This window comes from Furipterus horrens, unplaced genomic scaffold, assembly GCF_987537825.1.
Source record: "Furipterus horrens unplaced genomic scaffold, mFurHor1.1.pri manual_scaffold_2, whole genome shotgun sequence".
NCBI lineage: Eukaryota > Metazoa > Chordata > Mammalia > Chiroptera > Furipteridae > Furipterus > Furipterus horrens.
In genome coordinates, this window is record NW_028327172.1 from 6,472,179 (window position 1) to 6,491,898 (window position 19,720).

The 19,720-nt window shown below is 60.6% G+C and overlaps 2 protein-coding genes across 9 annotated transcripts in view; one reads left to right on the forward strand and one right to left on the reverse strand.

Annotated features, from left to right (window-relative positions):
• The first annotated feature begins 1,305 nt into the window (after positions 1 to 1,305).
• On the forward strand, positions 1,306 to 6,090 carry RCOR2 (REST corepressor 2). The gene is made up of 12 exons (XM_090259695.1): positions 1,306 to 2,198; positions 2,953 to 3,009; positions 3,306 to 3,386; positions 3,587 to 3,639; positions 3,726 to 3,887; positions 3,994 to 4,118; positions 4,216 to 4,285; positions 4,370 to 4,585; positions 4,963 to 5,040; positions 5,175 to 5,232; positions 5,367 to 5,596; positions 5,703 to 6,090. The coding sequence occupies exons 1-12, from the start codon at positions 2,072 to 2,074 to the stop codon at positions 6,015 to 6,017; spliced, it is 1,572 nt and encodes a 523-aa protein (XP_090115821.1). The 5' UTR covers positions 1,306 to 2,071; the 3' UTR covers positions 6,018 to 6,090.
• A 1,089-nt stretch (positions 6,091 to 7,179) lies between these two features.
• Positions 7,180 to 19,720, reverse strand: part of MARK2 (microtubule affinity regulating kinase 2) — a 55,052-nt gene continuing 42,511 nt past the window's right edge. For 5 of the 8 annotated variants that reach the window (XM_090259709.1, XM_090259743.1, XM_090259718.1 and 2 more), the window contains exons 4-19: positions 19,109 to 19,157; positions 18,724 to 18,789; positions 18,566 to 18,636; positions 18,310 to 18,366; positions 17,390 to 17,626; positions 16,832 to 16,951; positions 16,627 to 16,726; positions 16,438 to 16,550; positions 15,436 to 15,568; positions 14,990 to 15,168; positions 14,577 to 14,674; positions 13,556 to 13,717; positions 12,665 to 12,922; positions 11,613 to 11,639; positions 9,538 to 9,582; positions 7,180 to 8,960 (exon numbers count right to left, since the gene is read on the reverse strand). In XM_090259709.1, coding sequence (XP_090115835.1) covers positions 8,603 to 8,960; positions 9,538 to 9,582; positions 11,613 to 11,639; positions 12,665 to 12,922; positions 13,556 to 13,717; positions 14,577 to 14,674; positions 14,990 to 15,168; positions 15,436 to 15,568; positions 16,438 to 16,550; positions 16,627 to 16,726; positions 16,832 to 16,951; positions 17,390 to 17,626; positions 18,310 to 18,366; positions 18,566 to 18,636; positions 18,724 to 18,789; positions 19,109 to 19,157 — 2,073 coding nt within the window. In that variant the 3' untranslated portion in view covers positions 7,180 to 8,602. The remainder of the gene's footprint in view (positions 8,961 to 9,537; positions 9,583 to 11,612; positions 11,640 to 12,664; positions 12,923 to 13,555; positions 13,718 to 14,576; positions 14,675 to 14,989; positions 15,169 to 15,435; positions 15,569 to 16,437; positions 16,551 to 16,626; positions 16,727 to 16,831; positions 16,952 to 17,389; positions 17,627 to 18,309; positions 18,367 to 18,565; positions 18,637 to 18,723; positions 18,790 to 19,108; positions 19,158 to 19,720) is intronic. The other 3 variants (XM_090259751.1, XM_090259728.1, XM_090259760.1) reach the window with 3 other exon arrangements.

The window sequence follows — 19,720 nt, forward strand, 5'->3', positions numbered from 1 at the left end:
TGATTTAAGAGGAGGAAAAAGGCCCCGTAGTTCTGGCTCAAGGTGTGGAGGGCAACGTGGCCGGCGGCTGGGTGGCCGCATGTGGCCAGACGGTGCCGCAGCCGGGTGGAGTCGTGGCTGACTTTGCCCAGCCGCCCCCAGGAGCCCCCAGGACCAGGAGGCCCCAACCAGGTCATGAACCGACCGCAGGACCCCGGCCGGCTGGCCTCAGGCAGCGGGTGGGGGTGGGGATCCCTGGCTGGGCGCTGGGTTGCTTCTAAATTTAGGAATCTGATTACAGAGTGGCCGAGGAAGTGAAGGGAGTGGAGGGTGCGAGAGCAGGACCGGCTCCGTCTGGGCACAGCGGGGTGTGCCCGGGTGGAGGTGTGCCTAGGAGTCAGGGGCTCTGGGTGGGAGGGGCGGCGAGCGGCGGGCTGCGGGCGGGCGGGGGCTTGGGCCTGTGTGCTCCGCCGCACGTGCCCGGGGCGGCGGGGACGGGCACCGGCACAGCTCGCAGCTCAGAGCCGCCGCCGGTGTGTGCGCCGGCTCTTTGTGTGCCTGGCAGGGTGGCTGGGTCTGGCTTTGAAAGTCTCTGCCCACCCCCTCCCCCATCTCCGTCTGTGCCGCTCTACCCGCTTCCCGGTCTGTCACTCTGCCCATGCTTGTCCTGGGGGAGGGGGATGCTGCTCCCAGCTGGGGTGACAGTGAACCCAGTGGGGAGGAGACCCAGCTCCTCCCTCTCCCTGCAGTCTCGACCTTCCCCTGCACCTCTCACTCTCTAGCCTTCAACCCCTTATGCCACTGTTTTGGGGCGCACACTGCAGCAGTTCAAGGGAATCGGGGTGACCCCTGGGGACCCGCAGATGCACCAGAAGCTAGGTTTGGCCCAGCTCTTGGAGGAATTCATTCCTAGCCTGTATGGCCTCCCATCCGCTCTGGCCCCCAAGGGCGCCTGAAGGGGGGGTTCCCCCTGCGGAAGGGGGGGCGGGGAGTTCCTTGGCAGGAAGGGAAATGGAAGGAAAAGCTGGGCTCCACCCGGGCGGGCAGGCAGGCGGCCTCAGGGCCCCCGGGGCAGACGGCAGTAACCCGAGCCCACTGGTGTGTGGGACTGGTGTGCGCGTGGGTGGGGCTGACCCCCAGCTACTGCTGGGGGACAGCGAGGTCTCCCCCAGCGGCAAGTCTGAGAGCCCGGGGGGCCCGCAGAGGGAAGCGCTCACCACTCTGGCCCTGACCCCACCCCCTGGAGGTCTAGCCCCAGCCCCGAGGCCCCGCCCTCCGGGCCCTCCCGCCCACCCCAGGGCCAGATGTTCAGCTGGCGGAGGCATCGGCTGGGGGAGGGGTGCTGAGGCCGCAGCCGGCACTACTTCCCTGCCAGCAGCTTCATTGTGTGCGCGAGGATCGAGCGGCGGCGGAGAGCGGGCAGGCGATCGAGCAGCAGCCCGAGCGCGCCGGGGAGAGGGAGAGCGAGCGCGCCGGGGAGCGTGCGAGGCGGCGCCCGCGGCTGAGCTCCGCCCGACTCCCAGCAACTCTGCCCCAGCGCCGCGTGCCGTGCGCGCCGTCCCGCCGCCACCTCCGTAGCCCCGCCGGCTGCCGTCGCAGGCAGGGGTCTGGTCGGGACAGGGGTACCCGCCCTGGGACTGGGGCATCCCGGTGCAGCCGAGAGGCGCGGAGCCCGCGGGGGGCGTCAGTTGCGCTGCAGCACCCGCTTGCTGAACTGCGTGGGCAGGAGGGCGGTGGGGCTCCTGGGCGCCTCGAGGGCAGGGCGCCCCGACTTCTTCTGGGGAACCCCAATCCCTGGGAGCGTATAGAGCGAGCGCGCCCCGCAGCCGCACCGGACCTTGCGCTCATTCCCCGGCGTACCCCACTTCTACACAAACTTTTCCGACGCCTTCGCCCGTGGGGGTCGCAGAAAGCGCTGGGCTGCCCGCTGGGCTCCTGCCCCGCCGGACCCTAGCCACGCCGACCTCCTGCCTCTTGTAGCCTCAGTGGCGACCTCTCCAGGCCGGGCCGGGCACGACACTCAAAGCAAGCGCGGCAACCCCCGGTTGCTCTCCGAAGTCTCCCGCGCCCCCCGGGGCAACTGGGCGGGGTAATGCCCTCGGTGATGGAGAAGCCGAGCGCGGGCTCCGGGATCCTGTCCCGCAGCCGGGCCAAGACGGCGCCCAACGGCGGACAGCCCCACTCGGAGGATGACAGCAGCGAGGAGGAACACTCGCACGGTGAGCCCCGCGGCCTAGGGTTAAAAGCGCACACCCCACCCCTGGGGGCGCGGAGTGCGGGGGGAGGGGAGGGGGAGAGTTACGGACCACGAGAGTATTACAGTGATGATTCCTGCCCCCCGTTGGATTGGAGCCTCTGCCTTGCTTCTCCTCAAAGCCTGGAGCTGCCGGCATGGGGAATCTGGAGGCTGGGCCCCTAGCTGCGAGGAGAAGGTCCTGCCCGCCCGCCCGCCCGCCCGCGCTCTGCCTGCAGTCCCTGAGGGACTAGGGCATCCCTCCCATCCACAGATTGGGCCCCTCATACCTCGCCACCTTGCAGGGGACTGAGGTCGAGCTGGGGCAAGGGCTGGAAAGACACCTCCACACTAAGCTGTGAAGCTCAGGTGGTGGGGAGGAGCCTTGGATTCCCTGCAGGGCTGTGGTCCAGGTCTAGGGGCAGCCCTCCAACCTACCCCCACCCCCCAGCCAGAACAAAGGGCTCTGCCTGGTCTGGGCTCTTAAAACTGACCCCTGTCCTCTGCCCCCCACCGCCCCGCTCAGACCCTCATAGGTTGTGACTAGGCAGGGGCTCTTCCTCTTCAAATCCATCTATGCCTGAGTGTAACCGAGGGGAAAGATGGGGGAAAAGTGAACCTCCTGGAAGATGGGGGCCCTGGGTGCTCAGAAAGAACTCCAGGCCAGTCACCTCCCCCGCCACATCCTCCCATCCCTCCGCCCTCCCTGAAGTCCTGACGGCCTCCCCCTGGCTCCACAGACAGCATGATCCGCGTTGGAACCAATTACCAGGCCGTAATTCCGGAGTGCAAGCCTGGTGAGTGGCAGGACAGGCTGTGCAGGGAGGGGAGTGGAGGGCCCATGGCTTGGCCCTGAGCCCCACACGGGGGAGCCCTTGGCTGGCGCCCACTGGAAGGACAGGACAGGCGGGCAGGCAGGGGTGGGTGGCCTGTGGCATGGTTAGTTTTCCGACTCTGCCTTCCTGTCTGGGTCTCTGCCCCTCCCTCCCTTCTGGGCCTCACCTCCCAGGCCTTACTCCTCTGCCGCCCTCTGGCCATAGGTGCAGGCCAGCACTACCAGGCTGAGCTGTGTCTTCCCTCCTCTGCCTTTCAGAGAGCCCTGCTCGCTACAGCAACAAGGAGCTGAAGGGGATGCTGGTGTGGTCGCCTAACCACTGTGTGTCGGATGCCAAGCGTGAGTGGGTGGGACTCTGGGTTCATGGACATCCCTGGGAACTGGGGCTCATGCCACTCTGCCTCAGAAGTGGGCTGGAGGCTGAGATGTGGGTTCAACTCCTGCCTGGGGCTCAGGCTTGCCTGCATACACCTGTCTGGGAGGCCTGGGTTAGGAGTTGTAACCCCTCATCCAAGACCTGGCCCCATCTGCCCCTGCAGTTGACAAGTACATTGCGATGGCCAAGGAGAAGCATGGCTACAACATTGAGCAGGTGAGCCCTGACCCCACAGAGGTCTGGGGTGGGGACCGGACAGTGATAGGGGTGGTTGAGCCTTGGTTGTCTCCTCTCCCGGCTAGGCACTGGGCATGCTCCTGTGGCATAAGCATGACGTGGAGAAGTCACTGGCTGACCTGGCCAACTTCACCCCATTCCCTGACGAGTGGACCGTAGAGGACAAGGTGTTGTTTGAACAGGCCTTTGGCTTCCATGGCAAGTGCTTCCAGCGGATCCAGCAGATGGTAAAGTCCTCCACCCCTGCCATCGCTCCTCAGCCCTTCCTTTCTGATGAGCCTGCCTGGGGCCCAGACTCTTGGGTGGCCCCAGCCTCTGGCGTTGCCCCTCCAGCTGCCTGACAAGCTGATCCCCAGCCTGGTGAAGTATTACTACTCTTGGAAGAAGACACGCAGCCGGACCAGCGTGATGGACAGACAGGCTCGGCGGCTGGGGGGCCGGAAGGACAAAGAAGAGAGGTGCGGGTCCAGGGCCAAGCCAACGGGGTGGGGGCAGCCTGAGCTCGTGGGGGACCCTGCCCCCTGCCTCACTCCTTCCCTGGCCCTGTGTCAGCAGTGATGAGCTTGAAGAGGGACGAGGGGCTGTGAGTGAGGGAGAGCCAGATGCTGGAGACCTCAAGAGAGAGGTGAGATCCCAGAGCTGGCCTGGCCCACCTGCCGGTTCTCTCCTTGGGCTCCGTACCACCCTCCCCCTCTCCTTTCTCTGGCAGCCTCTGCCCTCTAGGCCCCTGAATGCCCGCCCAGGCCCTGGGAAGAAGGAGGCCCAGGGGTCTCAGTATCGCCACCACCCACTGAGAACCCGACGGCGCCCCCCCAAGGGCATGTACCTGAGCCCGGAGGGCCTCACTGCTGTGTCAGGAAGCCCGGACCTGGCCAACCTCACGCTGCGAGGCCTTGACTCCCAGCTCATCTCCCTGAAGCGCCAGGTGGGAGCCCCAGAAAAGAAGGGGCCATGCAGAGGGAGCACTTGGCAGCTGGGAATTAGGACGGGGGCATCTGAGGTGTAAGAGAGAAGGCGCAGGTGTCAAGCCTGCCTCTACCCGTGCCCTGCCTTCTGGACCTCTGGGTAACTCGGCATTCTTTTCTGGGCTTAAAACAGAAATCCTTGTCTGTGAAAAGGAGTGAAGCACAGCGTCTCCCCTACTGAGTGGTTGTGAGGGCGGAGTGAGCAAGGTGGTGGGTGGCAAAGAGCTTTGTTGGGAAATGGCACTGCTGTCTGCAGACACAGGGCCCTGGCGAGGGCTCATATTGATTGGCCCTGGCCTGAAGAGTCTGCAGTTCCTTCACTTCCTGGCCTTCCCAGGTGCAAAGCATGAAGCAGACCAATAGCAGCCTCCGCCAGGCCCTGGAGGGCGGCATCGATCCACTCCGTCCCCCTGAGGTAAGGCTGCTCTTTGAGTTGGGGTGCAGGAAGGGGGGTCTCTGGCTGCAGAGAAGAAAGAGGCATTCTGCTTGGAGAGGTGGGCCTCCATTTTTATGTTTTTGAGTGTAAAGGATATATTCCTCTTTCTCCAGGCCAACACCAAGTTCAACTCCCGCTGGACCACAGATGAGCAGCTCCTGGCTGTACAAGGTGAGTCAGACTATGAGAACAGAGGGCCTCAGGAATCTCTTCCCCACCCTCCAAGGAGCTGGGGCAAAGGGGAGATCAGGAAGTAACTAGTTTTAAGGGGTATTCACCCTCTGCTGCCCTTTTGACTCTTGCAGCCATCCGTAGGTATGGCAAAGACTTTGGGGCTATTGCAGAGGTGATTGGGAACAAGACTTTGACCCAGGTGAAGACCTTCTTTGTGAGCTACCGGCGCCGCTTCAATCTGGAGGAGGTGCTGCAGGAATGGGAGGCCGAGCAGGATGGGGCTCCTGGAGCCCCGGTCCCCATGGAGGAGGCTAGGAGAGGGGCTCCCTTGCCAGCCTCAGCCCTAGAGGAAGATGATGAGGTGAGGAGTGAGAGAGACCCTTCAGAGAAGAGAGGCGAGGAACTGCCTAGTTATTAGGCTGGGCTGAGGGTGTGGTGGAGCCTGGTGTTCTCTTCTTTCCTCCCAGGTCCAGATTACATCCATCTCAACGTCTGTGCCCCGATCAGTGCCCCCTGCGCCACCCCCACCTCCACCTCCCACTTCGCTGTCCCAGCCGCCTCCACTGCTGAGGCCACCGTTACCCACAGCCCCTACCCTGCTTCGCCAGCCACCCCCACTACAGCAGGGCCGCTTCCTCCAGCCCCGGCTGGCCCCCAACCAGCCCCCACCACCTCTTATCCGCCCTGCTCTGGCTGCCTCCCGCCACAGTGCCCGCCCCGGCCCCCAGCCCCCACCCACCCTGATCGGAGCCCCCCTGGAGCCTCCAGCACCCTCACTCTGAGCCCTGAGGCTCCACCAACCAGAGGCTCCTGAACACCTTTGCTGGATGTGTTGGGGCACCTCTGGCTTCACAGCGGACAGAAGGGACTAGAGCTCTCTCAAAGACCTCGAGCTGCGGCTGGTCTTTGGTGGAAGACCGACCGACACAGTTCACGTCCACGTGTCTGGCAGCTCAGTCGTCTCTTCCCCAATTCCGGCCAGGGGCTGGGACTCAGGCCTACAGGGCTGGCCTGAGGGTACTTTCTCTTCCTGGATGGGACTGGATTGGCTGCCTCCTAGTCTGCTGGGGTTTGGCCTTCAGGCCCTACCCTTTATGTAGAGGGGGTAGTGATTATAGCGTGGGGGGTGGGAGAGAGGGCATTTGGGCCTGCTGGCTGTTCCTCTTTCCCTTCTTTTAGCAATAAGCCTAGGATGAGATAGGGCAGGGGCTGGAGGGAGGAGGCGGACAGAGGTCGCCTGGGGTTTGAAGGCAGCAGCGACCTAAGGGGCAGCTCTCCTGTCTTCTGGCTGTGTGGGAAGTGCTGAGGAGCTCTGAGGGTGCCCACTGCCCACAAGTAGAGAAAGGAACATATGCAGACATGGGTTTATTTTTCAATGTTTTTAAAAAATAAAACCTTCCAAATTCACTGAGTCCGCTTTTCCTTTTGGTGTAAGGACCCTGGGCTTTGCTTCCCGACTGCTGTGAGGGTGGGAGGGCACACGGCTCAGCCACCAGCCCCAGACAGGCATCCATTCTCTCCTGCAAGGAAGGTGGCTGGGCTCCATCTTGCCCACAGGGACTGGGTCCCTGCCCAGTTGGGAGAAGAAAGAGGAGGAGGTAGCTCAGATTCCAAACATTCTCTTTATTTCGTGTTTGATCCAGAGGAGAAACTAAGTGCAGGAGCGGGACACTAGGTGGGGAGGGGCCACCTTGCCTGGGAGCCCCCCTGGCCACCCTCCCCTTTGGGAACCAAGCCATGCCCTCCCAGCCCCTCGGAGCACCAGGGCTGTTCCATAGGGCGGGGGGGGGGGGGGGGGGGGGTAGAAAGGACAGGGAGCCCTTGGTCGGAGCCGAGCCAGAAGTTGGGCTTGTGGGCAGGACTGAGGTTGGCAAAGCCCCTTCCTGGGACCCAAGGGCTTGACTTGCCATGGAGCCTGGCCTCGGAATGGGGGTGATGAGAAGAGGTGGAGTCATCATAAATCAAAAAAAAAATAAAATAAAATAAAAAATAAAACCCATCACAAAAAAAATGTACAACTCAGGTGAGGGTAGGGGCAGGACCCCCTCCCCCAATTTCTCAAGAACAGAAACAGCAGAGAAATAAATTAAGGGATGCAGCGGCCGCCACCAGTCAAGCGCCCATAACCAGCCACTCCCACACTGGCCATGGAGGTTAGCAAGCTGGGAGTCACTTGGCCTACTTGTCCCCCCACCCAGTGGAGGGCAGAGGCTCCCGGCCCTGCTGCCCTATCCAGCCTCCTGCCAGGTGGCCATGGAGGCTCTGGGCAGTGTCTCCTGAGAGGAGGGGCGACAGCGTGAGGAAGAAAAGGCGAGGCCGAGAGATGAGTGGTGAGGGAAGTCACTGCCATGGGACTGACTGGTGCCCAGATTAATGCCAACGGTGGGAGCAGTGGGGAGGGAAGAGGGACGATGAGGGGGGCTGTGCTTTCAGACAAAGGCTCTCCCACAATGGAGTATGCCCAGTGTCCCTGTTGGGAGACTAGCAGCCCAAGCCGCCCCTGGGGGCCCAGGAACCCATTTGCCCTGCAGTCCCCCTGCTCCCCAGCCCTAAGTCAGCCCCGCCGTCTACCAAAAGGGTGTGGGAGAAGATGGCACAGACTTTGGGGGGGGGGGGACAAAAGTCCCCACAGCAGCTTGTGGAAAGAAATGCCCAGCTCTGGGGAAGGGGGCAGAGGATACAGTGTGGAGGGAGGCCAGAGCCCCGTGCCTCGCTGCCAGCCCAACCACCTCAGGGCTGCGCAGCACCCCCCGCCCCAGCCCCCAGCCCCTCAGGCTCCAGCCCAGGGGCCTGAGGTCAGGGGAAGGCCACCTCTGGTGGTTTGCTTGGAGGGAAGGAGGGGAGGAGGGAGGAAAGGGGAGAAGCCCAAAGTGGGCCTGGCGGAGGGCCTGACAGGGAACTCCACCACTCTTGCCTGAGAGTGTTCCAGCCCTGAGCCACCCTCCCGGGAAACCCCACAGATCCAGTCTCGACTGTCCCAATGGGGCAGGGAGGAAAGGTGGCCGCTGGGATTTTTTTTTTTTTCTTTTTTCTTTTTGGTAATAAAAAATTTCTTGGTTTAGGCGAAATACTCTGTGCAACCGCAGTACCGAGGGGGAGCCCTGCCCCCCTGCCCCTCCGCCCTTCCATTGCCTCCTGTGGGAGAAGGGGGGGAAGGGGAATATCTGGGCAGGGGTAAACGTGGGGTGAAAGAACCATCTCCCATCCCACAAACATGGAAGGAAAACTGAGCAGGGCAGGGAGGAGGGGTGCCAGCAGGGGGAGACACGCCAGTCCATCTCCGCAGTCTCACCCAGGCGGGTTGGGGCAGCGCCCGCAGCTAAGTCCAGCGGGCCGGCCTCCGTCGCCCCCCACTCCTGGCAGCCTGTTAAAGCTTCAGCTCGTTGGCTATTTTGGAGGCAATGTTTTTGAAGGCCATGGAGGTGCCCGATATCCGCTTAAACCGCACCCCGTTGAGAGACAGCCGCGGCAGTTTGCACACCTCCATCTCCCACTGCACGAAGTCCTCGTGGCCGGGCGTGCCGTGCATGCACAGCAGCATGTACTTCTCGTGCAGCTCGCTCTGGCAGCTGTTCGCGTCCAGCACCTTGCGGATCTCCCGCATCATCTCGTTGGGCTCCATGGAGCTCGTGGTCTTCATGCTCCACGTGAAGCGGAGCGAGCGCGGCTTGGCCTCGCGGAACTCCTCCTTTTCTTTGTCGTTGCCCCCGCCGACCACGTGTGGCCTGCAGAGAGGGCGGGGGCGGCATCAGTCGGGGCAGAGGCACCCCACCCACGGGGCAGCCACCCTGGCGCACGGGCCCTGAGACCAGAGAGGAGCGCAGGACGGTGCCCAGGAGGCCACCAGACCGGCAGAGGGAGTGTCTGACCTGGCCCAGGGAGCACAGGGCGGGCGAGAGGCGGGGGCAGCCCTGCACCCCCATCTCCCGGCAGACAAGGTGAGGAGAAACCAGCCCCTCGCCGGGGCAGGGGGAGAGTTCCGTGCCTTCCTTTGGTATGTGTGGGTGTGTGTGTGGGGGGGGGGGTCAGGGAAGAAAGGGGGGCATGTGCTCAGCAGCCCTGAGCAGTAATTCACAGACTGGGCAGAGGAAGCAGCTGAGGCAGAGGCAGTGCCCAGGATTCCTCCTTCCAGAACACAGCAGGCCTGAGAAGGGCCCACACCTGAGCCGGGGTGTAGGGACTCTCGGAGGAAAAGGGAGGCCGAAAGAGGGTGGCGACAGGGGCGGCCGAAGGAGAGGAGCAGGAAGTGTGTGGCAAGCCCGGCGGCCTGGGCAGGGCCGGCGCCGGCCCCAGCCCTCTCACCTGAGCGTCTCCACTCGTTCTTTGCTTTCAGGTTCATTCAGGTTCCTCAAAAAACAGAGCGAGGGAGAGTTTAGTGCTGGGACCTCTCGCTCCTTCCACAGCCGCAGACCCAGGTGAGAGCAGTCCAGGGAGGCGCCGCCACTGGGCAGGCAGGACCCGAACCCAAAGGCCACTTTCCCATCGCCTGGCAGGCCAACGTGGCTTGGTGGCACCTCACACTGGCAGCTCGACTGTCCCTTTCCAACAGGGAGCCTAGCACATGGGCCTGCCCCCCCCGCCCCCCCTCCGCACTCCTAGAGACATGTGCTGGGGAGAAGGAGCCTCTGCTCTGGGGCAGGAGGATGGTGTGAGGTGCAGGCACATGCCCTGAGCACACAGAGCACGAGGCAAAGTCCCCCCAGCCCACAGCAGCGCTCCTCCCGAACGTGCGTCTTCTGTACTATGGTACCAGGTCTCAGAACCGGAGTCCTCTTGGAGGGAAGGGGCTGGGGGCAAACAGCGGCCTCTCTCGGGAGGCTCCAAGGGCCAAGCTCCGAAACTGCTTTGATATGCCTGGGGATGGGCAGGGAGAAAGGCCCAGGACAAGCCCACCTCCTTCACTCTTTGATAACTCCCCTGCCTGCCAGGCTGCCAGGCCATTTGATTACACGGAAGGGAGGACCAAGGGCAGGGCAGGGCAGACCCCTTGGGAGGGCAAGGGGAGGAAGAGGTCTGGCCCCGCTGAGCGGCTTCTCCAGCTCCTGGCTGGAAGACGGGTGCCTGGAGCTGGGAAATTTGAGATTGCAGAGGACGGCTGGGGTGCGAGGGGAGAGGGAGTGAGCAGCAGCAGCACATGTAAAAGGAACACAAAGACATCACAGACACACAGATGCAGACAAGTGCACTGCGAGCCAGGAGCCCGGGCTGCGCAAGGGAAGGAGCCTGGCTGCTCTCTCTGGCCCCACCTGGCTCCTGCGCTGTGGGTGGAGGCGCCCTGCAGCACAGGCCCCCGCTGGGGCCCCGTGAGTCAACAGCCAACCACGCAGTGAAGAGCTGGGTGGAGCTCAGTGGGTGGAAGGGGGAAAGCCTGAAGACCCTGTCTTGGGCGTTTGTCAGTTGGGGCACCAACGTGCCTGCCAGGTGTCCCAGCCCCAGCACAAGCCCTGGACTGATAACCTTGGGGAGGCTGGCCCCAACCTGGCCCTTGGTCTTCAGCTTGGTACTCGGCCCATACAAGCCTCCAGAGTGAGGATAGGACCAGGGCTCGTGGTGGAGCCAGGACCCGGTCTAGGAAGGGAAATACCTGAGTGAGGGGGTGATCTCCCACTGTTTCACCAGGGACCGAGAACATCTCGGCTCCTGGCTCTTTGGAAGCCAAAGGCCACATCTGGAAAACACAGCCCAGACAGGAGGTAGCCTGGTTCATCCAGATACTGCTGGAGGCAAGAGGTGAGCTGGGATGGGGGTGGGCCTACTGCTGCAGGAGCTGCCAGAAGGGGGTGCTGTACCCCACTAGTGAAGCAAAGGCTCCTTTGGGCCTGGAGGCAGCTGGCTGGCCCCAGGAGCCCAGTGTCCCTGTAGTACTTCCAACGTCTGGCGATCCCGTAGGACAGGGGCAAGAGGTCACAGAGCCCTGAAGTTTTGGGGACCAGAGAAAGGGAAGCCAGGAGATCCAGAATAAGATACCATCCCAGATGCACTTTCAACCTTGGCAGGGGTAGCCTCTTCAGAGCGCATGCACAGACAGGGGAGAGGGCCAGAAAAGAAACCCAATATTCGTGACCAGAGACCGAACCCCAGAGGTGGGGCCTGGGGGGAGTAGACAATCTTAAAGGGAGAGTTCCCTGAGAAGATCCCCCTCATTTGGGGACAGCACCGCCATCTTCAGAGCCATCTGCCCTGAGCGGACAAATGTGGCCTCAAACGACTGCCCAGTCAGAGCAGTCTTCATCCCTTTAAGATGGCAAAGAGGGCCCCAGAGGCGTGGTTAGCAGATGGGAGGGGGAGCAAGAGCCAGAAAAGGGGCATTAGTGACAGAGGCATGACAGAGGCAGGACCCGGGACACAGACACACACACAGAGGGCTCAACGCCTACCTTCTGGCAAACCTGAAAGACAGATTTCTAAAAAAGACAAAATAAAAAAAGACAAAATAAAAAAAGAAATAAAACAAACAAACAAACCAACAAGACGGTATGTGGATAAGCAGGTAGGGAGTGGGCTTAACAGGTTCAAGGGTCACCCCATTTGTGGAAGAGCCGCTCAGCGAGACTAGAGTCCCAGACACGGGGATCTGCTCCCACCCCCGCTGCAGCCCTGCACCTGCACCCAGGGCTGGAAAGGGGCATGGTCTGTCTACTCCAGCTGAGCGGGGTGAAATGCAGGAGGGGCAGGCACGCCTGCTCCCTCCAAGCCTCCCGCTGCTTCCTGAGCTACACTGAAGTGGGAGAGAAGGGGGTGGGGTAGACGGGGAGCATCTCAAGAGGCCAGATTGCTAGATGCACCTCAAGAACCAAGCTGTCCCTTTTGTGGGGAGCCAGGTGGGAGAAACCTCATGAAGAGAATCCCCACCCTGGTTTCCACACAGGAAAATCAGCGGATCAGGCTGCGAGGGAGGAGGCTGCCCTGGGCCCCCACCAGCTGTTACGCGAGGGCCTTCCTCCTGGCGGCCTGGGCCCGGAGATGGCAGAGGGGGTGGCTGCAGGCAGACCTAACCAACTGGGCTGGGGAAAGGAGGTCAGAGGGGGTGAGACAAGAGACCAGGAAAAACTCCTTGCTGGCCCAGCCTGGCTCGGGCTTCATGACTTTGCAGCTGCGTCACCAAATATAAGTTTCCATGGGAACCCAGGAGAAGAGGGGGCTTTTATTTTAGCATCTGAGTTCACACTCTCCTAGAGAAGAGGCGGCATCAGCAGCGGCCATCTGCTTGGGCCAGAGAATGAGAGGTGTGTATAAGGAGTTGGGGAGACCTGAGAGGGACAGGAAGGGTCTGGGCACCTGAGGTGCTGACAAAGACCCAATTTCTTAGGCTTCCTGAAGCCTCTTCTAACCCCAGGGCCCAAGCCCAGTTCCAGGTATCCCTGTCCTCACCCCCCAGACGGTAGGAAGGTCTAGCCGCACACTCTGTCACTTTGAGGCCCCTACTCACCTTCGTACAAACTTGGAGGTGAATTTGCTGAAAATGCTCCCCGAGGCCCCCCGCCGTCCCTGGCTGTTGCCAGAGGGAGAGGCTGGGGTTACACCGTAGGGCAAATTCTGCTGGTCCCGCACCTGCCGGAGCTGCCCAGCGTGGAAGGTGCTTCGACTGGACACGCCCCGAGGGAAATTAGTTCGGTCTGGGGCTCCACCGCTGCTGCTGATGTTGTGGGCGGAGGGGGAGGCGACAGGGACACGCTGGGGGGCTGTGCTGTGGGAAGAGGTGGGGGTGGGGAAAATGCATCAGGGCACAAGAAGGCCCTCACCACCAAGCACCTGGAGCCCTGGGGTGGGAACAGGGAAGGAAGACGCTGGGGCAGAGGCAGCCATCACAGAGGACACAGGAGGGAGGGTGTGACCACTGAGGACACTGGCACGGAAGGCGTCTGTGGGAGGCGGAAGGAGATGGCTGGGGGAGGGAGGGAGGCGAGGAGGGACACGTGTGTGGAGAGCAGTACAGGCTGGAGAGAAGTGGCTCCTTGGGAGCGAGGCAGACTGGAACCTCAAGGGGACAATGTTGACCAACCCTCAAGGATTGAGTCCCTGTGATGCTGACTGTCTCTGGGGTCCTAAGGAAGTCCAGGAAGGCTCAGAACAAAAAGGCTTCCTTCTGGAGCCTCGGGATGGCTTCTGGCATATCTGTTCTGAGAGGGAGAACTGGAGGAAAAGAGGGGCATTAAGCTATTTTTTTTCCCTTCCACTTCCTGGCTACAGGGGACAAAGCCATTTCTTGTGGCTAAGATGACAAGAACAAAGCAGGACCCACAGGGAAAGAAATCTGTTGGTGGCGGGGGGCGGGGCAGGTGGAGGGCAGCAGGTGCACCAGCTGCCCCAGCACACTTGCCTGGGCCGCGGCACCTCACAGTTACTGTCCGTGGGGGGCAGCCCAGTGGCCTTGTTGGGGTGCACGGAGGCCGACATGGATTTCTGGTGCTGGCGGGGTCGGGCCGCAGAGACTGCGGCCGAAGCAGAAGCCGTGGAGGCCCGGGACCCTGGCATGGTTAGGCTAGGAGACAAAAGCAGCGGAGAGGCCTGGGTTAGGGGTGGGAGGGGGCAGGAGGCTCAGGTTAGGAAGCAAGCGTGGGCAGGAAGGGCCAGAGCTGGGAGCTCGGCAGGATGCAGGTAAGTCCCAGGGAACAGCAGCAGCAGCAGCAGCAGGGACAGCAAGCAGTCAGAGCTGAGGAAGGCAGAGCTGGGAAGCGGAGGGCAGGGAGGGAAGGTTAGGTGGGCCAGAGCCCGAGGGAGAAACCAGAAGTGCAGGAAGGCCCACAGGAGGCAACTGCCTCCAGGCTGCACTGGTCTCCTAGGGATTCTAAGAACAAGGATGTTTCCGCCAGAAAGAGCAGGGTGTTGCTAAGGGAAATTTTCATTAAGCTCAGAAGAGGCGGAGCTAGGAACGCCACACAATAAGAGATGCCGCTGGTCAAGGCTGGGGGAGCTCTGCTCACGTGGGCACAGCGGGAGTCGCCCGCGGTGTGCATGCCCCTCAGGTGGTCATCCCAGTCTGCCCTGCCCTGAACTAGGGGCCCCAGAACAAAGCCTCAGCGCTGCCGCCAAGAGGAGCGTGGCTGCCATGTCCTGGCTGCCGTCAAGAAGTGAGGAGGCAGCGGAGATGACCATGTGTCAAACTTGGTACACGGCAAGGAGAGGTCATGGGAGCTCAGGGAAAAGGAGGTGGGGGTGGGGTGGGGGCTTGGAAGGCAAGGAAGAGGTCTGGTGTGTGGAATGCTGGACGGGACAGAGCCAGGACAGAACTCCAGGGAGCGGGGGCTGGGGGTGGGGTGGGGGGAAGGAGCAGTGACAGATGTCACCGCCACGAGATGTGGTTCTGGGGAGCGTGGCAGACAGGGCCCAGGCCTGCTCACCTGTCTTTGCCGTTCTGGATGGAGGCCTGGCCAAGGCTGGCCCTCTCCAAAAGTGGGGAATTCCTGCTCCGGTTTGTGCTGGTGGAGAGGATGCTGTTCTGTGGGCAATAAAGACAAGGCTGTGTCGTAGAAAGTGGGAGTGTTTTACCTGAGGGGTCATGGCACCTGCTTCCCCTCCACCTTCCACCATGAACAGGCGTGGTAGGGCAAAGGAAGGGTTTTGCTTTTTCTCTGGGGGCTGGGCTTGTGACAGTATGCGACAGGGGCCCCGCAGGAACGGTCAGGTGGATAGCAGCCAAAGGGACTGGGTCTGGGCTAAGAGAAGAGCTGCCTGGAGAGGACAGGCCCTGCTGCAGGAAGGGCAAGGGATGGGGGAGTGGACTGGCTGGGGGGGCAGCAGCGGTGTGACTCACCGTGGAGGGGGTAGGGGTGGTCTTCTTCCTCTCTAGGCAGGGCAGGGGGCTGGCAGGCACTTTGGCTGTGCTGCTGGCCTTCCGTCCTGACTCCCGGTCCTCCTCAGGCCGCTTATTTTCCGCGTTGTTACTCTGAGTCTTCTTAGAGTAGGAATTTGAGGTGGGAATGGCAGGACCAGCTGCTGGGCCAGAGGGACAGTGGGAATGGGTAAGGACGGGGGCCCACAGAGTGCCCACCCCAGGCACGGTGCTCTCCTACAGCCCTGCCATCCATCCAGCAAACCCTGCTTCACAGAGTCTGGGGGAAGGGACTTGCCCAAGGCCATGCTACTAATAAGTGGCTGAACGGGTAGTAAAACTCAGCTGTGTCAACCAAAGGTCCCAGAACCTGTGATGTCTCAGCAAAGGGGTGAGTCCCCCCATCTGCACCTCCCAAAAGCACTCACCCTGGTCGCTGAAGCGCCGCTGCTTGGGGTTGGCCGAGACGCTGCGCTGTACCTTATGAGAGGGGGAAGGAGCACTGCTGTTGGTCATATCAGCTGAAGGCCGGGGCTTCAAGGTGATGGCGTCGCCCTCCAGCTGCAAGAACAGAAAAGGCGGGGCAGAAGTCAGGCAGAGATGCCTCCCGACGACCAGCCTGCCCGACACAAACCCACCGCAGGCTTGCGTGGCCGGCCCTCCAAGACCAATGTGCAAATGAACACTTGTGGAAACATATGTGTTCTGACAGACCCTGACAGACACAAACAGACACACACCGCCCTCAGAGAGGGATACACAGGAACACACAACCAGACAGAGACCTCCCATACAGCGCCTGAGCAGGCTAAGGCAAGGACCAAGACAGGGAGCCCACACCCTCAGATGGAAAGCAGCGTGAAGAGGCCATGAATGCACATGGGGACACACAGACGGTGACTGAGACCTCCATCCCATAGGCACCCACAGATGTAGACATAAGACATAATGACCCAGACAGACAGAACACGCATGAAGCCTCCAGATGAACAGACAAGAGGATGGACATGCGTGCACACAGTTACACACACCCAGACACAAGCACCAGGCAGAAGCAACACACAGACTTGAGACTCTTAAAAACACAGGGACCCATGCACCCACAGACCCAGGGATGCACACTTCCACAAACACACAAACACATAGAAACAAAGTTTCCGGATCAATACAGACTGAGGAGCCAGATCTACTCACCCACGTGGAAACCGAGACCCAGGCCCAAACCCCCCCAGCTTCCCTACTCATTCACTGATGGGGGTGAATGAAAGCAAAGACCAGTGGACCTTGGCCAATAGAGCTGAGGCTTAAAATCCACCAGCAGAGACAGCACACCTACTCAGAGATGAGCCTCTGCCCTCAAAGGGACAAAGGCACGGGGGGCTGCTGCCAGCAGGGCTGGCCAGACCAGGGAACGGAGCAGGGGCACACACCTCAGAGCTCTTGTAGCCGAGGAGCAGGTAGGTGGCCATCACCTCGTTGTACCTCTGGCCCACGAGCGAGTCCTGGATCTCTTCCCGTGTGTAACCCATGGACACCATCAACTCTGCACAGGGAGGACATGATCAAGGCCGGTCCTGAGTCCTGCGCAGACTCAGCCTCACAGCCCAGCCCAGCCTCACCTGTCCGCCGGGGGTCCTTGTAGTCGGGGAGCGGCTCCACGTAAGGCTTCAATTCATCGTCTTCGTAACCCACATTCATCCATCGGTCTTTCATGATTTGCTGGGGAGCAAAGTGAAGGGGAAGGGCAAAGAGGAAGGAGACTCAGCCTGAAGGATTCCTTGGGAACCCAGGACCTTCCGGCTAGCTGGGCTCTTGGCTGCTCACCTCTAAAGTGCCTCTCTTGCTGGGATTGAGAATGAGAAATTTCTTAAGCAGGTTTTCACAGTCCGTGGACATGTAGAACGGAATACGGTATTTTCCCCTCAGTACCCGCTCCCGCAACTCCTGCAGGAGGGAAACTTAAATCACCCCACGGCCAAGGCAAGAAAGCTAAAGTCCAGGCTCCTGAGAGCTTAAGACTGGCCAGGCGGACAGAAATGAAATATGGTAGGAGGCAGAGAGCCAGGGACAGGGCCCCTCCCCAGAGAGGCGGAGAAATCAAAGACCTAGAGTCTCCTGGCCTGACAGGCCCGAGGACTGCAGTCCTGAGTGCCCTGGAGAGGGGGTGGAAGGCTGGACAGACACACATCTGATCCCAGCCCCCGAGAAAAGAGCTGAGGCTATTACACTGGGTACGGAAGACCTTCAACTGCTACCTTTGCAAGCCTTTCTCTGAAGCTCTGGAGTGAGAGAAATGTAGAGAAATGGCAAAGGGGCAAGACCGGAGGCTGAGAGAGGAAATGAGTGGTAATAAAAATGATCTCGGGCTGTGCTTCACTCCACCTTGAGGTTCTGTCCATCAAAAGGCAGGGATCCGCTGACCAGTGTGTACAGAATGACTCCCAGGCTCCACACATCCACCTCGGGTCCATCATATTTTTTGCCCTGAAAGAGCTCTGGGGCAGCATAAGGGGGACTGCCACAGAAGGTGTCCAGCTTGTTCCCAAAGGTGAACTCATTGCTGAAGCCAAAGTCTGCAATCTTGATGTTCATGTCAGCATCCAACAGCAGGTTTTCTGCCTAGGAGGCAAGATGGAAAATGTCAGGGCACCAAGTGGACCACACTAAGGCACTGGACAGGAAGAATCTGAAGGGATGGGAAAACAAATAGGAAGTCATCTCCAGCCTTAGAACTTTCTCCTCCAACTCCAAGGCAGTGTGAACAGGCTGGGCTGCAGGAAAGCAGCACAGGCCACTCCGCACACAGGCGGCCACGTGAGAGCTGGGATGGGAAGGTTCGGAGATGCAGTGACCTGCGAAAGCTTCTGTGTCAGGCCCAGGCTAATCATGGTTGTGTCTGCGCGGACTTGGGGGCTAGAGACCCACAGGCAGTCTCCCCCTCCAATATCTCAGCGCACGCGTGCGCCTGCAAAGCAGCTGTGCTGCAGGTGTGAGAGCAGTCCCCATCCTTCCCTCGGTCGGCTGCCAGGCTGCCTGAAGGACCAGCAAAGCCTGGAGCACTCCTGTCACGCCTGGTAGCACTGGAGGATGATGGCCGAGAGCCTCTGCCCGCTGACTGGAATGGGATCCTAAGTCCAGCTGTAAGGCCTACATTAGAAGCAGCCCTAGGGGCTTGCTCATCATCTATAGAGCATTATAGGCCAGTGTTTCCTCAAATCCTCTGGCCTGACGGTTATGTCTTGGTGAACACAGGGGAACAACCTGGCTCTGATCAAAGGCACAGGGGGAAGAGCACACCTTACCTTTAAGTCTCTATGAACAATAAACTTCTGGTGGCAGTACTGCACAGCAGACACTATCTGAAAGGAAGGATGAAGGGTTAGTCTAGAGCCACCTGGGACAGGCCACAGGGGCTGGGAGAGCGGTGGCCCTGGGACCTCATTCTAAGCTGCCACATGGACCCTTGAAAGGCCACTTACAGACAGGCGGCCCCTCCCTGTGTGCCAGACCCCAAAAGGCCAGGTTGGGCCCATACTCCAGGGAGGGGGTCACACCCACCTGGCGGAATTTGGCTCGAGCCTCTTTTTCTTTCATCCTGCCGTGAGCCACTAGGTAATCGAACACCTCTCCTGCAAGAGACAGGGACACAGGTAGGTCAGCGCTGGCTGGGGCTGGGGCGGTGGGTGCACAGCAGGAAGAGGTAGTTCCATATCTACCTCCACTGGCGTACTCCATGACAAGGTAGAGTGTTTTTTCAGTCTCGATCACTTCAAATAATTTAACTACAAGAGAAGAGGCCATGAGTCAAAAAAGTAGGAGGGGCCAAACATCGAGCCCCAACATGTATGGGCATCCTAGGGAGGAAAGTCCCCCTTTCACACTCCACCCTCCCAAGGACACGTTCTTAGGGCAGCCACCCCACTAAGGACAGCCCGTGTGCCAGACGCAGAGTTGAATGTTGAGCTGGGCTCCCCAGAGACGTCCCTGAAGACTGCAGCCCCCAGAAGGCAAGGGCTTGGGGGAGAAAGACCACATGCTGGGAAGTGGAGCCCTGACTGGGGGCGGGGGGGCAGGGAGAACGGAATGACAACTGGTTCTCACCTATGTTGGGATGATTTAAAACCTTCATTATTCTCACCTCCCGGAAGAGCTGAAACATAAAATGCCATGAGTTATACTTGTCTCCTCAGGTCCCTTCCAACAGTCACTGCTGGGGTTCTTTATCCAAAAAAGAAAATGGGCAAGGAAGAGAAGCAGGGCCGTTGTCTGCATCATCCACACCCGCCTGACAGCTGCAAGGCAGGTGAGACAGCAGGAGAGCAGGAAGGACCAGCAGGAGGGAAGCCGGACCCCGAGGCCCGCGCCCGCTGCTGCGGTCCTAACGCAAACCCTGCCCCCACGCAGCAGGCGGGTTTTCGCTGGGTGCCTCTGAAGGAGGGACTGGAGCCCATGTACATGAATGCTCAGAACTCAAGTTCAACGACAAAAGCGACTCTGGCCCGGTCTGTGTGAAGGGGTGGGGGACCTGTCATCTTCTGATTTACAGAAGTCAGAGGGCTCTGCACTAATGGACACGCCTTTCTCTCCTGGGCCCCTGGGACAGGGACAGAAGACTCTCCTATATATAGCTGATGCCAATTTTAATGAAATCCACCTCCACACACTCACGCTCTTTGTGAAACAAAATTAGGGACTCCAAACCATACATTTCTA